The sequence below is a fragment of the Apaloderma vittatum genome, unplaced genomic scaffold (assembly GCF_000703405.1).
Source record: "Apaloderma vittatum isolate BGI_N311 unplaced genomic scaffold, ASM70340v1 scaffold3978, whole genome shotgun sequence".
In the NCBI taxonomy this organism is placed as follows: domain Eukaryota; kingdom Metazoa; phylum Chordata; class Aves; order Trogoniformes; family Trogonidae; genus Apaloderma; species Apaloderma vittatum.
Genome location: NW_009728853.1, coordinates 19,573 through 36,288, shown reverse-complemented (window position 1 = coordinate 36,288; position 16,716 = coordinate 19,573). Strand labels below are relative to the sequence as shown.

At 43.7% G+C, this 16,716-nt stretch overlaps 1 protein-coding gene across 1 annotated transcript in view; it reads right to left on the bottom strand.

Moving 5' to 3' along the window:
* Window positions 1–221: 221 nt before the first annotated feature.
* The window catches only part of HSD17B12 (hydroxysteroid (17-beta) dehydrogenase 12), a gene marked incomplete at both ends in the record, with an annotated part of 33,270 nt that continues 16,775 nt past the window's right edge, over window positions 222–16,716 (bottom strand). Inside the window, 4 exons of the mRNA XM_009874211.1 lie at window positions 222–328; window positions 565–630; window positions 5,027–5,108; window positions 10,051–10,085. Of these exons, the coding sequence (XP_009872513.1) occupies window positions 222–328; window positions 565–630; window positions 5,027–5,108; window positions 10,051–10,085 (290 nt within the window). The remainder of the gene's footprint in view (window positions 329–564; window positions 631–5,026; window positions 5,109–10,050; window positions 10,086–16,716) is intronic.

The window sequence follows — 16,716 nt, the reverse complement described above, 5'->3', positions numbered from 1 at the left end:
AGTAAACAAACGGGGCGGGGGGGGACACAAGACTCATTAGTAATGTGGAAACCCAGTACTAAAGAAAATTAAAACAGTCCATTACGTACAAAAGGGTCTTCTGAGGCTTTTGTTTGTTCTTGCTCCTATGCTGACATTAACAGTTGATTCACTGACCCTGCAGGACTGCTTCTATCCTTGTTCTTTGAGCAGCTGCTCATTGAATCTATGTACAAACACACCGCAAGAGCGCAGTCCCGTAGATGAAGGTGTGTAGAGATGTATTCCACTGAGTTGCACGGAGTTTTATGGACCGCTTCATACTTAAAAGTTCAATTACCACCATCAGCTAAAATAAAACAAGCAAACAAATTGACCCCACCAACCCATAACCCACCAAACCATGTGTTTTGCCGATTCAGGACGCGTCGTTTCAGAGTAACTTCAGAAGGGGATCAAAAGGAAACCCGGATCCTTAGTCTGCGTGCCGTATTCACGGAAAAGATAATATGCGGATTCCCTTCTGTTACCAAGACGCCGATGTTGCTGGGGTAACCATGCCGGCAGGAAACAAACTCCACTCACCTGCACGATGATGCCCTTGCTCTTGTATTCTGCATGGAGGCCTTGGGAGAAGTAATCCACAAAAGCCTGGAGAGAAAAAGAAGGGAAACGTGCAGCGTGCCACCCATTAAAATGGAAACGGTAGTTTGCAGAGTTCTGTAGGAGTGCTTAAACTATTTCAAGTTCCTGTCTTCAAAGTGAAAACCCCCTTTCCAAAGAAACTTTGCATATTAGAGCAACGCCATCTGAATAGAACCCCTAGACTTACCAAGTATTTTTACAGAAATCCGGCTCAACCTAAACAAATAAAACCTTTTCTAACTTAGAAGGAAAAGGAATTAGACTTGCTACATAAAAGCTAGTTAAAAAAGGAAAACAAGACTTAGTGTGTTCGCTAATTATGTCATCTCCTTAGACTTTTTTTTTTTTAAAGGGTGATTTAAGAAGGGTTTTTTGGCATGTGGTTTTTAAAACATAACGTTTAAATATTTTGTCTTCCGCATTTATACTTTTAGGAAATGCTACCTTACGGTGATACTTCCTCCTAGCCCTCAAGTCCACCTCCACAGGTTCTTTCCTAAATGCCTGCACATTTTAGAAATGAGAAGTTTGCAGTACTCAGTGTTTTTCCTGTCACCAGGCTCAGCTTGTACAAGAAGTATCAGAAACACTCCCTCACCACTGGGTTATTTCTATAGGCACTCTTCTGAGTGTACCCAAGATCTGAAAGAAAACTAGATTTTGCCGTGTAACAGACAGGTCCTTTTATTCTTCATCTTCAAGTTGCATGTGTGAGCTAGAAGGAGGCTTGTTAAACTAAAAAAAGATGCATGTGTGATAACGGCATAGAGCATACCAATAATCTGTTAAAACCAACCTAACAAACTATATTGTGTTAAATCAAAGTGCTTTGGTCATTCAGATCTCTAATTCTTTTTAAGTGACACAAGTCCTGAAATCAATTACTGCTCCAAAAGCAGAAACATGGCATAAAAATATTGTCATCTCTGCTGATTGCAAAGAGCTTGCAATAATGTTCACTTTACATGGGAAGAAAATGCAATATCTGGTATCCAAGAAAGCTTTGGAGTTTTTCTTCTTTAAGAATTTACTTCAAGACAAGTTGGGTTTTTTACCTCCAGATGCTCAAGCCCCTCAACAACCTTTAAAACAGCCTCAAGAACGCTCTCTACGCAAACATCCCCTGAACAGGCAGATAAGCATCGCACGCGTGAAGAATTCTTCTCCTTGGATAACCAGTAACAAACCCAAATACGGAAGACATGGGAGGGAAATAATCCTATTTCACTTCTCGTCAGTATTAATGCAGGTAGATAGGTAAGCTCGTCAGAAAAGACGACTACGATTCCTTTAAAAGTGTCTTGTTTCATTACAAAAGAGGGAATTCTCCACGGGAAGGTTAGAGTTGGACTGCATCTGTTCCTGATAATTAGCCAGGGCCATTGACTTAGACCTGAAGGATACTGTGCTTTCAACCCCCTCTATATAGGCGAGGAAAAAAACTCTAGAAATTGCAGATCCAGTCATTCTATAGCGACATTAGGGGAGTCACTTTCATGCTTACTAATCTTGCTGTCGTAGAAGATGAGCAGTGCTGAGAACCGGCAGATTACTTAACCTGCTGTTGAGATTCTTACAGTGGGAGGAAGGAATATTTGAAATTCTCATTGCAGAAAGTCTAACCAAAGCAGCATAAGGCACCAGAATCAGAAGCTCCATTCATTCCATAAAGCTGAAGGCACCGCCACAACGAACGTGTCCTTTTGGATTAAACCAAAGAACTGTGCTCTCAGGAAAGAGCTGAGTTTCAAGAGCAAATTTCACCAACTAAAACGAATCCAGGCTTTCACGATTTCTCAACTTAAATATCCCCTCCTTTCGTATGAACAAAATAGTGGCTATCAGCTCCCTTCTTGGAAACGTGAAGACGTTGCTGCGAGTCCAGAGGAAAACGTAGGTGTGTTCTGATACGTGTGTCGCTACTGAAGGTTTCTTCATCCTGTCAAGGTTCTGCTTAGACTCCGAAATCCTCCAAGTATTTAACATAACTACCAGGTGTGCCTGAAAAAGCTGTAGTGCCACGCTGCCTTAACATCAGTGCCAATGTCTCTTGCATTTAGTTTTATCACATATACTTCAGTTCCATGCTGTGTACCCATACTCCATCTTTACTACTTTTTAACTATCTTTATTATGTTTTAGAAGCCCCTCTAACTATCTTGAGGGAAAAAAACAACACCACAAAAACCCAGCTGCAGAAAGACAAACTGTCCCACTGACACAAAGAGAAATCGCAATGGATAACTTTAACAGGAAATGTTCAACTTATAAACTGGTAAAATAAACCAGACTGCTGTGGAAGAAAACTGGAAATTTCAGTAAAGAAAGTGTGTGCCTAAGTGCTGAACTAAAAATGAGTATACGAAACACCAGAGCAAGGAGAAGTAACAAAAGAGAGAAACATAAAACCTTCTTGGGAGTAAAATCCAAGCTAGGAAAAGACTAGCAAAGGACATTAAGGGTAGCAGTAAAAGAATCCTAGGGATACACTGATTTCAAGAGCAATTTCAGATGATTAAGGGTCTTGACAGATGAAGGAGACAACCTAAAAGATAGAAAAAGGTTAAGGTATTCAACATTTCTCTTGCCTTTGCACAGCCAAAGCCAGCTCACATGCCTCTGTGTGCACCAGTTTTGTCTCTTTAGGGACCACTCAGAGAAAAGCTGGGTGAATTCAAACCCATGGGGCCACCATGGAGTCACTCAAAAGTGCTGAAAGAACTAGTCCCTACATACACCAGTCTGCTGCCAGCATTATCTGAGAAACTATGGAAACTGGGGGAGGGCTAACATACCCTGCCTTGAAAAGACCACAATGATCCCATCAGCTTTAGCTGAGTTTGCAGAAAGATCGCAGCGCCCTCCTCTTGAAATTGATTTCCAAGCACATGTAGGACAAGAAGATACATCAGAACCAGTCCATGCAGATTTACCAATTGCTTTCTCCAAGGGAGTGGACTAGCTTTGTAGAGGAGGGAAACAGATTTCTAACACATACAAACTCTCTGTGTATGTATATAGATCTATTTTCACTTCTGTAGAGCTTTTGACACTGTTTTCTGCAGCATTCTCATTTGGAAGTCGAGTGGGTACGTGCTGAAGCAACAAACTGCTAGCCAGACTGAAAACTGGCTGGACCACCAGGCTCAAAGGGCCATGATCAATAGCTCGACGTCTGGCTGACAACAAGAAGAGAATCCTCCAGATCAATACCGGCGGCCTGTATCCCTCAGTATTTCCTATCAGCTGCCTCAATCATAAAATGGCCTAGGTTGGAGGAGACCTTAGAGATCATCTAATCCAACCTCCCTGCCATGGGCAGGGACACATCTCAACTAGACTGGGTCGCTCAAGGCTCTAGGGGCATCCACAGCTTCTCTGGACAATTTATTCCAGAGTCTCGCCACCCTCAGAATGAAGAATTTGTTCCTAAGATCCAATCTAAATCTATTCTCCTTTAAGTTAAACCCATTTCCCCTTGCCCTATCGCTGGACACTCTTGTAAAAAGTCCCTCCCCAGCCTTCCTGTAGGTTCCCTTCAGGTACTGGAAGGCAGCTATTAGGTCCCCTTACATGATGACACAGAGCACGCCCTCAGCACGCGTGCAGACGACAATGTTAGATGGGAGCAGCTGACACGAAAGAACTTCAGTCCAGGAGACCCTGATAAACTCGATTATTGTTAAACAGGAGATTTTTCGACGGCCGCAGAGCAAAGCGCCAAGTTCCGTGTACAGCGCAGGGTAACGCCACACGTTAATTTTGGTCGAGCAGCAGCCCTGCTGCAAAGAAGCTGGAACTGATGGTGGCTGCCAGGGAGAAGATAAGCTGCAAAAACATCAAAGGACGTACCGGGCTACGTCAGCAGGACTGTGGTCAGCAGATCAAGGGGAGTTGGTTGGTTAGTAATGGAAAGGTCCTACAGCTCTCTCCTTTCTCTTCCCTGAGATGCCAAACTCAAGGCGACTATCAAAAAAAGCAGAGCAAATGTTTGCTTCCAGCAAGCAGCTGAAGAGACCTAATTAAATGAATATCTGTGCATATATGTTGAAGATACACGTCTCCAGTAAGATCGGGAAAAAAAACTTTCAAAGTCAAAACAAGAAAGTGTGCTAAACTTAGTCAATGTCCTCTCTCACCCTCACCCTAAGCTTGCTTGGGACACAAGCATCCTTTCCTATGTATAATTAGAAACGTGAAAAATAATTTTTTCCAGTAGTGGAAGCTGGAAGGTCAAGAGAAAAATGAGCGCAGGGATTTGCTGGCACGGAAATGATTAAGTTAGAAACTAAGCACTTTTAGTTCATGAAAGCACCACTAGATGGACACCAAAACATTTGCTCCTGCAGCGCGGGCTTACGCCTGACACTTGTTTTCGGCGTGGAGAAGAACACTTACTTACCTTGGTTGCTGAGTAAAGAGTCAGCAGCGGAGTTGGATACATCCCAGCAGCTGAGGCGATATTCAGGATTACCCCTTTTGATCTGAAAGGCAGTGAAGAAATATTACCTTAAAATAAAGAAAACATCTTTGGTATTCTAGAAAATTACCACAAGCCTAAAGGAAAACCTTTAGGATGCAACTGAGATGAAGACCTGCTCAAAACCTCCAACCAAACCCTACATGAAAATTTATTTAAGCACAATATGAGTATTCAAGCAGCTGCTACAACTCAGGAACAACTCCAAGGTCAATACAGCAAGAGAATCAAGCTCCTTACATACATATGGGCTAAACTAGGCAAAACCAACTGAGCGATGCTGGCGTAAGCCAACAACTTCTAAATCTCAGGCTACGGTGGCTGAAACACCAACAGAGGTTTGTTGTACAGTTCACACTTGGATCGTGCCTTTTATCTTCTGTTCCTTCATGGTGGATCTTCAAGATAGGAAGTATCTGAACCTACTGCTCAAATACAGAAGCTTTTTAGTATAGTATGGAAGATATTCAGAGGGTGACTAAAGAAGAGCTGGTTTACAGCTGCATTACAGTAACACCAGAGGGATTCCACAATAACACTTGGGTAAGAGTATCAGTCTGAAATCAGCTACCACCTGCTCTGCCAAGGTAGGACAGAAAGTTGAGTTTGAGCAACAGCGACAAATCTAATGGATAGAACTGATTGGAAATCGTGACAATAGATTCACACCAACGTGGCTTCTGCCATCATCCAGGTGTGAATTAAACACACAAGTTATTCACTCTAGAAACGAGGTGGCTAACGTGGCAGAAAAGAATCATTCCAGTCAGTCAGGATTTGAGACACCCTTGCCAAAGTTCGCTGTGTTTTTTCAGGAGTTATCTGGCAAGGTTGGGGCGGTGAAATAAAGCACTAACATGGATCAAAATACATAGGACGGAGAAAAGAAGACCACGAATTAATCAGGAATTTTCACGACTGCAAAAAAATTAACAGTGGATGCCAGAACATTTTTCAGATCAAGACAGGTGGTGCCTGTGATATTTATTCATGAGCTCAGATGGGGATTAGCAGTGAAATGAGTATTCACGCAGTTTTTAAGAGATTACCAGATTGGAGAATACCATGAGCAACTTTTTTGAAAGAGCTCAGACTACAAGGTGAACAGACTAAAGAATGGCAGACGAAAAATCAATATTAACAAACCCAACAACTCATACTAAAGAAAATAATGTGAATTAATCACAAACCTTGCAGGACTCTAAATCAACTATCTACTCCCTGGAAAATCTGAACAAAGCCCACAGGGAGCTCTCTCGTGCAACAGCCAGCAAACAGGATGGTGGGAATGGCAAGAACAGATCCACCACCAGCAAAATCCTGTGTTACGCTCTACAGAACACTTTTATCCCTCCAAACACAGGACAAAAATATGAAGAACCTGATGACTTAAGAAGAGGGAAAAAGAAGGAAAAAAAAAACCTCCAACACCTCAGTACATCGATGAGGTGAAAAGATTGGTTCAATTTAGCTATTTAAGAGACTACTAAGAGCAGCCACGATAAGAGTACACAAAGTAACGAACGACAAAGATCAAGATCGTGATTTATCCTCTCCGAACGCAAAGGAAAGGTGTGATTTATTTAAATGAAAGGCTGCAATTTAGATCTGAAGAAAAGGCAGCGCTCTTCCCGTATTCAGGCTACAGCAGCACTTGCCACAAAACTTAAAAATCGAGGACAAAGAGCTTAAAAGGATTCAAAAGAAAGTAAAAGCACTTTGACAGATAAACACGAGCCTCGTGCTTCTAAAACAAAAGGAAGCTTTAGAAGAGAGGTGGCATTCCAGCTGAGAAGCACCGGTCTCACAGCGGTAGTGACCATCACCCAGGGATGGTGCAGAAAACCCTCTTGAAAAAGCAACAAATGAATAGCAGCTCCTTGCAGAAGCTCCACATACAGGTCCTCTTTGAAGCAGTCGACGCCACTGTGAGTTTTGTGGTTTGTATTTTCTCTTTGCAAAGAAAACAGGCCTAGCCTTCAAAGCTCCTAACTTAAAACCTCCAGATGAAAGGAAACGAGGAAGCGACGCGCGTAGGGCCAACGCTTCCAATCGCTCCAACGAAAATTTCGCCTCTCGCGGGAATCGCGAAAGAAACGTTTGCAGGGAGGGACCCGAAGGACCGCGCGAGCGTTGGCGCGGCAAAGAAGAGAGTTTGGCTCTATCCAAACAGACTGTGCAGTTAATGGGAGGGGGGAAAAACAAGTTGGTTAAGATGAAGAGAGCCAGGCTGACACCCTCACACCTCCCCATCATTCTACCTTAAGCGGTCCAGCGGCGGGGAGGCTATATTTAGCCATCTCCCTGTTGCTGTGGCAACCAGCGCCTGCTCCAGCCGCATGCCAAGTGGAAAGAGCAAGCTTCCTCTATAATGTAATTATGCACTTGCTACTTCCCCGGCAATAAATACCATAGTTTGATATTTGTCAAGAAGCAGTCAGCTGACTGTTGGTCGGCGGTGGTTTGGTTTTCGCTTCTTTTGGGTTTTGTTCCCAAAGACGCCGAGCCTCGATTTCCAGTTCTGAGTCTCCCACCTTAGCCAGCAGCCTGAACATTTGCAGAGGAACTGCTCATTTAAGTGTAAGAGGAAGCTGCAGATTATAAATTGTCACTTTAAGCGTTCAGAGCGCAGGAGAAGAGCCACAGCAGAGAATCTGAACGCCGTTACCAGAAGTGGCATTCATCTAACGCTGCTGTTTATCGCAAACAAAAAGTAACAAACACACCGAGATGCCGTCGTGTTTTCTCCTTGCGGACCTGGACGCAAAGCATGTAAAGTCTGCTCTATTTCCATGTTTGTCTGGTAATATAATGCCATAAAACCAACAGTCAAATACGTAAAAGCATGCACCACAGCGAGCTGCAAGATGCTACAGCGTGTTGCCTCACATCTATCTAGTCGACGTGCTATCCTCCTTGAACTAGTGAGGAATAAGGATGGGATTCCTAGTTTTATTCTTAGAGCCTGGAGCCCTTTTTCCTAACCCACAGGGTCCCACCTGAGCAATTTATGGCTGGCCCAAAGACCTACCCCTCCTTCATGCCCCTTGGATTGGCCAGACATTCATGTCCTCCTGTGGTTACAGACTCTTAGTGATGTTAATGGCCTGAGAGCTATGACTATGCAGGAGTTGGCAGCTGCAGACGTCGCTTCCGTGCACTGCAAACCCAGCTGACTTCACAACAACAAAGAGAAAAAGGAAGCTTTTTCAAATATTTTTCCTTGGGACAGAAACCAAGGGCTTCATTCAAAAGGAGCAGTCATTTAAAGCGGCTCCTCACACACAGGAAGAAGATCAAGATGTGTGCTTTATTTTTTTTGTCTTGTAACCACCTTTCCTTTCCAAGCTTCTTAAATATTTATCCTTGAGATTCCCGAGCTAATCACGTGGTTAGAAAAAGTGAGAAGCATGACATGGTGTGCTCAAGGGTGGTCAGAATCACAAGTCAGCAGCATCGCCCTTTGCTGCCTTTCATTCAAACCACCTTACCCACCTTAATACATAACAAAAAAAACATACAAAGGATATTCTCTAAATAGAGTATGCATCAGTCTGTCCTGAGAGGCTGAAGAGCATCTTCAGAGGGTACTGGCATCACAAAAGGCAGGTCCTTTTATCTATTAACAGTACATGGGCAAGGAGCACCTTTTGACTTACAAATCCTGAGTAGGTCCCACCACCCCACTGTAATCCTCATCCTTTACGCCAATTTTACCAGGAAATATTACACCATTGTCCCAGAGCTCGGTCTTGGGTCTTCTTTTCTAATTCAAGTTTCTCTGCACAAAGTAAACTCATTCTTATCTCCTGATTGTTTAATTAAAAATCTAAGTTTGCCATCACTCTGATGTGCCAGACACCGGCTCCCATACCGGCCACCAGCTCTGACAGTTCGTGCCCACGAAGAAACTTTGTTCTGGATGTGAAACACTTAAACCAGATGAGGTTGCTCAGAGCCTCATCCAGCCTGACCTCAAATGTCTCCAAAGATGAAGCCTCCACCATCTCTCAGGGCAACCTGTGCCAGGGTCTCACCACCCTAATTGTAAAGAGGTTTCTTCTAACATCTAATCTAAATCTACCCTGCTCTAGTTTGAAACCCCCGTCCCTCATCCTGTCGCTACACACCCTTGTGAACAGCCCCTTCCCAGCTTTCCTGTAGGTGCCCTTCAGGTACTTGAATAATCGAATCCCGATCTGCAACAAAGACTCCCAGACAGTGGGATGACACAAGAAATACTAATTTATTTATTTTTTTTTTAATCTTGGTCGGATTTGGAGGTTCACACCATATATACGCTCCTCCTACAGTATTTGCTTGGAGGCTGTCCCGCGGAAGGCAGAGAGCCCGGGACAGCCAACATGAGCGAGAGAAGAGCCTGGAGGGGCTCCATGGAAACTGGGCACCTTTTCGTTTCACCTGGGAGCTGGCTAGGAAGTCAGCACACGTTTTCCTCCGCGGCGACAGCGGTGTGCATTAACTCCCATTTTAAAGAGCCGGTCTCCAATTCTACTTTTCCAAACGATCACAGACTTTCCTCAATACACCTCCCACTGTATAATGAGAACATACTCTTTGCATCCATTTTACTTACAATGACTTAGAGAAATAGCCCTAAGAAGGTTATTCCCAGGAACTGTAACCACCCCCTCAGAATAGCAGGTTGTTGAGTTAGTGCTGGTGAGTCAGACGGGCTTTTTAATTCTGTTCTAAAAGGAATCACCACAACAGTGGAGAAGGGAGAGGAAAAATAAAAAGGGAATCGAGTGGAAAAGGCTTCCACCGTCTGATGATTCATGCCCCATCAGCGTGACTCACCCAGCATTACTCTGCCATTAAAACATGGAGACCAGGCTGATTAGTCACAGTAATGAATTTTTCAAGAAAGGATTCTCCCCTATAAATAATGATGACTTTGTCTGGATAGTGTTAGGGTGACTCACCTTTCCAGCATGCCGGGCAGCACCAATCGTGTCATCTGCAAAAAAAAAAAGAAAACATTCGTGATGGCTGAGAATGCAGACACCAACCAGCCAGCGAGCGAGGGAAGCCTCCCGTCCTCCCAGGAGCAGCTGCCACCCCCTCCGTCCCAACCGAGGCTCAGCGAAGAAGAGACCATACTTTGCGTGGGCAGTTTATTTTTATTCTACCTGGGTAACTTGGCTCTGGCACGTAGCGTGCGTGCTCAATCCCGTGAACCCACCCAGCTCGTAGCAGAAGAACCGTAAGAGAAAATAAAACAAAAAAAAAGCACCTTCACCGCTCCGTGGCCTCTAAAGAACATTAAAACACCAGAGCACCACACAGAAAGCATTTGTCTTCACCAAGACCAGCTAAATTTACCATCTATGCCAAGGCTCAAGACAATATCCAATGTGGTTTTCGCCAGGCTTACTGAACGGCTGGTTTCAAGTTAAATAAATCATGGAGCAGCAGGAGCACCTCACAGAAGTAAAGAAAGTAAGTTTCCTGTATTATGTCGCCTACAGAAAACATTCAAGACCGCAAAACATTCTTTGCTGATTACACAGATGTTATCACACCCCCAACAAGGAAAGCAGCCTGGCAAACATCCTCGCTGCTCCTTCCTTATGAGTTGGAGTAACCTATTTACAACCTGGCTGAAGGATTCTCTCCGAAACCAAGCTTCCCAGCTGCAGACAGAGCAACCCTGACAAAGGAAACAAATCAAGCACTGATTCGACCTCCGACAAACTTTTAATTAGTGTGAAGTAGTTATTTTTCCTACTGTTAATTACTACCATCCTGAAATAACATTTAAATACAAAACTTTATGAAATAATGCTGTCGAAGCTCAGCTGTGCCAAATATTACCCTGCCCTTGACCAAACCTATTAATAAATGTCACGTCACTGACGCCAACAACAGATCAGACAAGAAACAGAAAGTCTTACTGCTTTTCCCATCTTTACAAGGTGTTCCAATACAGACCTTCAGAACACAGAGAGGGGGGGATAACGAGATACTAATGGCACCAAAACATAATGGTACTCCCACTGATCCCAAATTACTCTGATAGCTGAAAACACAAAACATTTGAGTAGTATGGGAGGAAAAAACCCTGCATATAAAAAGGAGAAATCAGCATATACAGGAGCATAAAACACCCGCAAGCACTTTATTACAAAGAAACAAATTTTACTGCAGCAAGCCAGTCCTATTCCTATCCCCTTACGTATGACTGCAGCTGGCAAACATCACCAAGCTGAAGAAACCCCATGCAACTTCCAAAAAACCCCATAAACGCTTGGAAAAACCAGCCCGGGATCTCCCGTTGTACTGCAGAGGGGACCCCACACGCGAAACTTTTGTCACAAAGCCACGCCGACGCGTTCACGGTCTAAATGCCAACTGCAAGCCACCAAGGAGCTCTAGCGGCACGCCACAAACCTGCCGCTGACTAGGGACATCCAAGCACGAGGCACAGAAAAACGTGCTGGAGTCATTGTTTGACCTGGATAAATTAAAAACTAGCAGCTGAGATATTACAATAGGTCCACACCTCAGATAGAAATCAAGAAGTCTCTCACCACCAGCTACGTTAAATAGATTGTTTCTAAAGTTCAGCTGGACCGGCAATCACTGATTTTTGTTTTCCTGTCTCCACGTGCAAAACCAAATTTCGTACTCAACATCAGTTCCGTTTGTTTCCATTAATATTTTGAGGGAATTTAAAAAAAAAAAATAAAAATTAATAACCTGTGAAACAGGGCAAAACTGTTTCTCCCATCTCTATTTTTACATCTTGTGATGCGTGAAGAGAGATATACGAATATTCAGTACCTTTACATAGAGGGAAAAAAATACCATTTTAAAAAAAAGATTAAAAGTAACAGAAGGCAGCTCTCTGAGTCAATCTCACCTCACCCAGCCAAGTCCACACGCAGACTCAGCAGTGCAAGAGCACGACTGGAAAAAACCCTGGCAGGGCATCCTGCTGCCGTCTTCAGGCTGAAACAGGCAGCTCGACAACAAATTGAATACATTGTTGATAAATAATAAATAATTCCAGAATTCAATGAAATCTTCCAGATAAAGAATACAAATTTTAGCTTTATTTAGAGCTAACCCATTCTGTAACGGCATAAATGCCAAAAGCATCCCAAGCGTGAGCCTGCAGGAGCCTGTAGGATGCCAGAGAACTCCATGATTCTCTTCTCGGAAAAAAATCTAACAAATAAGGAAGAGGAAAGGCAGGAAACAAAGGAGAGGTTGGGAACTATCCATAACCTTTTTGGTACCCAAAATAATGCAAGAGGGCTGCATTATTTTTACGTCAACTTTTAGCACACCTGACTCTCCAGCTCTTAAGTTCCAGCAGCAAATGGCCCCAACTTCAGGTAAAGATTCATGTCAGAGCATTTAATTGATCTTTTACAGGCAGTTATCATGTCTTGATGTCTGCAGCTGCATTTATTGCATGCCTGGCAAGCACCGCTTGTACTGTCCACTCTTCCTCACCAGACCTGTCTTGTACCTTCTAATTTTGGCAAAAGGAACACCACTTTCCATCTAAAATGTCCTACTTGCAGATATAAAAACACACGGCCACGCGGCTCGATTTATGTCCTAAAACAGGTGCCACACTTTGAAGCTCGTATTTGAGGACTAACAAATAGGCAGAAGTTATAATCATGTATTTCCTGTATTTCTTCTTCAGGAAAAAAAAAAATCTCCTCTTCTTAGTGATGGCAGAGTTGTAGTCTTTTCTCAATCCAATCCAAGCAATAGCCCAGGAGCAGAGCTTAAGGAAAGAACAATAATCTGGGAAGTTCTGAATGCCTTTCAAGGGATATTCACTCTGACTGCTAAAATACAATAGGAAAAGCTGCCGAAACTACTCAAAGTCAACTGTCGCATCTTATGGGCCACGCAACTGTTACACGAAGCCAGAAATCTCATACACCACAGTTTCATCTACTGCGAAGGTTTTTAAAAATGTGTCTCTTTTGAAACAAAACAGCTGGTACCTCACGGTGAACAAGAATGATTTGTATTTGTCAAAACCGGTGAGTAAACCTGATGTCAGTTCGGCAGAAACATCACGCAGTAACCCACGGGGCAAGGTCAGCGACCAGAAAGGGGCACAGGACACACAGAGGGAACTACGAATGGGATTTACAAGTGGAATATACTGCAAAAGCCTCGTTGATTGGTGGTGACTTACCTTCAAGCAACGGCTGTAGGAGAGAAAGTTTTCCTAATTTCGAGGAACAAACTTTCAGAGTCCAGTTTACAAGGGAAAGCTCTCAAAATAAGCATCTCTTCCCCACCACCTCGCTCCTTCCAAGGGAAAAAAACTGCTCAAATAATCATAGAATCATAAAATTCAAGAATGTCTTGGGCTAGAAGGGACCTCAGAGATCATCCAGTCCAACCTCCCTGTCATGGGCAGGGACGCCTCTCAACTAGATCAGGCTACTCAAGGCTCCGTCCAACCTGGCCTTGAACACCTCCAGGGAGGGGGCAGCCACAACATCTCTGGGCAATTTATTCCAAAGTCTTGCCACCCTTGTACTGAAGAATTTCTTCCTAAGATCCAATCTAAACCTATTCTCCTTCAATTTAAATCCATTTCCCCTTGTCCTGTCGCTGGACACTTGTAAAGAGTCCCTCCTCAGCCTTCCTGTAGGCTCCTTTCAGGCACTGCAGGCAGTGATAAGGTGCCCCCAGAGTCTTCTCTTTTCCAGACTGAACAATCCCAGCTCCCTCAGCCTGTCCTCGTAGCAGAGCTGCTCCAGCCCCTGGATCATCTTTGTGGCCTCCTCTGGACTCGTTCCAACAGATCCACGTCCCTCTTACGGTGGGGACACCAGAACTGGACGCAGTATTCAAGGTGGGGTCTCACCAGAGCAGAGTAAAGGAGGAGAATCCCCTCTCCTGCCCTGCTGGCCACACTGGATGCAGCCCAGGATACGGTTGGCATCCCAGGATACCTTCTCTTCCCGAGATTTGGGATACGATGTTGTCGCAATCCCAAATCTACAAGAAGTCACAGAACTCTGTGATTTCCTAAATTTCCACAAGTTACTTGTACTTTGAAGAAACACCTCCAGTGCTTCTCCGACTGCTGCCAAAAAGCATTTATATCACAGCTCCGATTCCCTCGTTCCAGCTTCCCGCTTATTCCGCTCTCAGGTTCAAAGTCAGCAAGGTGGGAAATCGCAGCGTTTAATTCCTCCCTCGGGACCATCCGAACGATATTCATGACCACCTTCACAGAACACTTGCTCTTCTTCCAAGCGGTGGCAGCCGTCTCTCTCCATTACAAACCGATATTACGTCCTTGGCTGAAGCGTCACCCCCGCTTTGATTACGACTTTGAATATAGAAAGTAAAGAAACCTCTTTGGTAGTCTGGAATTCACACACAAAAGAATCCTCCTCCTCTTTCTCAAATACAGTACTTCCTCCCTCGTTCAATTTTATATCTGTTGTGGGGTTATCCGGTGTTTTGGGTTTCTTTTTACCTCATCATTTCAGACTTTGTGGAGTTGTTCCCTTGTCGTGCCCGAGATTCACAACCTGGTATAATTCACCTCTTGCTCCTCTTCCACTAAGAGGGCAGCAGACACTCCATCTCTCAGTTCAACACAAAGTATTTACGTATTTTGGAGCCTTATGCAAATTAGAAGCTTCTCAAATACGGTGATGAAACAAATCCTTGACCTTGTAGGCCTATTATCCCTTTGTACGTGATATTCAGTATAAAATGTAAGAAGACCGGCATGGACAGCAAGGCACGAACATACATGTCGTTTATTGTGCCCCTTCTGCTCTTACACCCGTTTCCAAGCAAAGCCTGGCCCACGAGCTGAAAATTTAAATTCCCCCACAACACAAGAGCTTGCAAAGCAATTCAGCTCCTTCCTTAATCAACTGCTAAAGCCAGCGCTCCCCTCAACTATTTAGTCCTACTCGTTTTTCAAGAGAACACAAGCCTAACACGCCTCACCCCCAATGCCATCAGCATATTGCCATGTTCCAAACAAAAAGAACATCCCTCCTGTTCCCTATCTATAAAATACCTCTTGCAGCTTCCAAAGGAGAAAGAAGGACACCCTGAAGTATGTGAAATTACTCTCCATGCTCATTACTCACCCATTTTGTCCATCAGACAGCAACTCTAGCATCCTTGGCTTTCAGGACATTAATCCAACAGCCATGTCAAGTTTAATTGTTTTTCCAGGTGAAATCTGTAGCGTACAAAGGTGAATTGACACAAGAAGATGCAGTTGCTACAAGAGGAACTGTAGATGAAAACTCTACAGAGCAACTATAATTTTAGCTCTTCAACACTTGCTGGTTAGCAAAAAGCCCCAGGGCTTTTGATCTGGTATTTTATTCAGTGTCAGAAATATGTTCTGTTTGTGTCTCAAAACGAGATGCGATATCAAGAAATTATAACACAAACCCATGTCACCTGAACTGCCACCAACAATCGTTAAAGGAAAGTTCTGCTTTTTAAATCCCTCTGGAAGCTCGAGACGAGGTTATGACAGGAACCGTGAAACTTCGCATGCTACCCCATCTTCTTCCTCATTTATCTGTCAACTCCGTCCTTGTATAAAGCTGTATTAAGTCTCAAGCTTTCCTGAGCAAATAACTCAAAAAAAATTCTTCATTCTATTTATGGCATTGTCAAGATCCAACGTACCTCTTGGTCTGTATGTTCTATGAAGAATGGAGTAGCTCCCTCGCTGCACACCACCATAAAACCAGGACATTTCCCAGAGAACTTGAAAAGAACCCACCATGGCTGGAGGGACAGGGTGTTTTTTGGCTGGGTTTTTTAATCAATATTTTACAAGATGTGAGATTTCCAACGTGTTTTACATGTCTCATCTTCAGTGGTGTACAGGGCGCTCTCAAGGCAGATCACAGTAATCGCAACTCTTCATGCCAGACTGATTTGAGCCCCAAAATTGCACCACTCTGGGGTTCACAGGTGACCTAACCCAACAACACTCTAAGGAGTAGACAGCCTGGAAGAACATTTGGGAATAGCATTACATCCTCTGCAGCTGGGGAAAGTATTAAACAGCAGGACCAACCGGGCTGATAATTTATCTCGTGAGGTGAGGATGAGGTCGTCTCTCTCAGGTGAACCCCTTCTGACAAGCAGCATATCCTCTAGGAAATCCAATGAGCTGCCCCAGCAAACAAAAAGACGGGTCAACAGGTGAGGGAATGAGCGTTACCCCTCAAAAATGCCTACACTGGTGCTCTCCTCCATCCCAAATTTCATGTTTTTCATCAGGCAACAAAGGAGAGTTGTTATTTTTTAAAATACACTTATACCCCTGGTTAAGAGATAGCATCAACACTGAACTAAATATTCACGGGATGACATCCCAAAAATCTAAGTGAGAAGAAATACAGACTTCGCCTAAAACTGTTTTTCTTACCATGATTCTCTAGTTCTGTGGGTTCTCCTGGAAAAAAAAAAAAAGAGCCTTGCAGATGGCACATATCTCTAATGTGCTCCTCTGCCCAAAACAGTAAGCATCTGGCATGCCTACTGTTTAATTACACAACAGGCTCATGCAGGAGGAAACATTTTCAAGCCTGCAAACTTATGCTCAAATT